Below are 1,856 nucleotides of genomic sequence, written 5' to 3' on the forward strand. Positions count from 1 at the left end.
AGATTTACCGCAGTCCGAAACTTTAATACCTTTTGGCATCTAAAATTCGTCTAAATTTAAATTAGTAAAACCCTGCAGGTTTAGTGGAGGATGATGGCAAAATACCATTTTACCACAAGCCCATTTTTATGTTTTTCAGAAATTTGAACTTTCGATTTGGTGAATCGGTCATCTGAAAAAATATAACTAAATTTAACCGCGCACAGATGATCTCAGACCAACCATCATTTATCAATTGATCATAAACAGGAAAAAAGGAACAAAATGAAGCAACAAAGAACAAAGACATGACAGAGTACAGCAAGGGGTACATAATCAAACAGTGAAAACTGATCTCTAGAGTTAACATGCAGTAGCCACAACATAATAGACACACAGTGACACATCTAGGTTGCGGTAAAACAGACTGGCAGAGCGCGGCGTGGTTAAGCTACGAGTTCTCCTAAAATCTCGGGTTATTGGGACGAGGAATTACTGGGATCATATATTACGTTTACGTCGGAGGACGAAGACGGGCAAGTGGCTAAGAATAAAGGACGAGGCGACGAGAGCAGAGAGTGCAGAGAAACTTGCGCTTGACAATGGAGCAGAAAGGGAGGAAACAGAACCTCCACTTGCTCTCAACATCAATCGCTTCGACTTTTCCGCCGCAGTAGGGGCAGGCTCCTGAGGCTTGCTGTCTCCCGAGTTCTCTTTCCTCTTCATCACAGACGTACAACGTTGTCACACACATGATGGGTGTTAATGCTGATTGATATGCAGCTCCGCTTGAATAATGTTAATGTATCTGATGGTTTGGTTATTTGGAACACAGAGATGAGACTTGAGAGTAAGGTGCTCTTATCCTATCCAACTTGCTACGTAGTGTGTGCGTGGAGTGGTAGTGGCAGCACAGAGCGCACACAGATACTTTTATAGACCCGGAATTATTTGGTGACTTCTGCACGGGTTTGAGTATTTTATGAAATTATATCGAATAAAATGTTTTAACTATTGAAATACTACAGGTGCACTGAATTCAATATATATCACTAATATTATTTGCGAGGTGGAGTACTGGAGTGTAGTTCGTTTCAGTTATGTTGAGAGAGAATTTTTATATATGGAGTTGAACCACAAATTATTCACGAGCGCATCAGCTAGTTTAGGGTCCTCTCTACACCTATACTTGCCCGGCCTGGTAGACCATCTTTTATTAGTAAATATTCAATTTATGGACATTATATTTGATAAAAAAATGTATGTAAATGATATTCTATCTCAAATTAATAATTTAAATCGAATTTCTATTTATAGTTTATAATAGCTCAAACTTGCTATGCTATTTAGGTATTATTAATATTATGGATTAAATTTAAAAATTGAATTATATAGTGAGGAATCAAATTTTAAATTTGTCATAAAATTAATGGATCATAAAAGGAAAGATTTGTTTTGTTTGCTATTTACGATAGTATAGTGGATAGTTCGAAAAATTATAAATTTAATTTTGACATTAAATTTTGTGTTACACAATTTATTTATTATAATTTCAAACTATTTTAGAGTTAGAACTTAGAAGGTTACACAATTTTAAACTGGTGTTACTCCCTATCTCTTCTCTCCATGCTAATCAGTGATTATTACTCCCTCCGTCCCCCTGAGTTATATACATTGGGGGAGGGACACGGCACGAACTTTAATTCTCCCGTAAAGTATAGTTTCATAATTTATTTTTAAAATTTTTCTTTTCTGAATAAAAGTTTGAATGTTATATTTTTTCTTATCGAACAGTGAAAAAAAACCGTATAGAATTAAATGGGACATAGGAAGTAATAGCTAATCATCACTCGTGTTTGTTTGCATATTCGTGACAT

General features: G+C 35.6%; 1 protein-coding gene across 1 annotated transcript; it reads right to left on the bottom strand.

The window, feature by feature from the left end:
• Positions 1-212: 212 nt before the first annotated feature.
• Positions 213-936, bottom strand: LOC108222053 (uncharacterized). The gene has a single exon (XM_017395941.2). The coding sequence runs from the start codon at positions 731-733 to the stop codon at positions 524-526; it is 210 nt and encodes a 69-aa protein (XP_017251430.1). The 5' UTR covers positions 734-936; the 3' UTR covers positions 213-523.
• Positions 937-1,856: the final 920 nt, after the last annotated feature.

Source organism: Daucus carota, chromosome 5, assembly GCF_001625215.2.
Source record: "Daucus carota subsp. sativus chromosome 5, DH1 v3.0, whole genome shotgun sequence".
Lineage (NCBI taxonomy): Eukaryota > Viridiplantae > Streptophyta > Magnoliopsida > Apiales > Apiaceae > Daucus > Daucus carota.

Coding starts and splice junctions, on each gene's coding strand:
- LOC108222053 (XM_017395941.2), bottom strand. CDS start 733: ATGTGTGTGACAACGTTGTACGTCTGTGATGAAGAGGAAAGAGAACTC.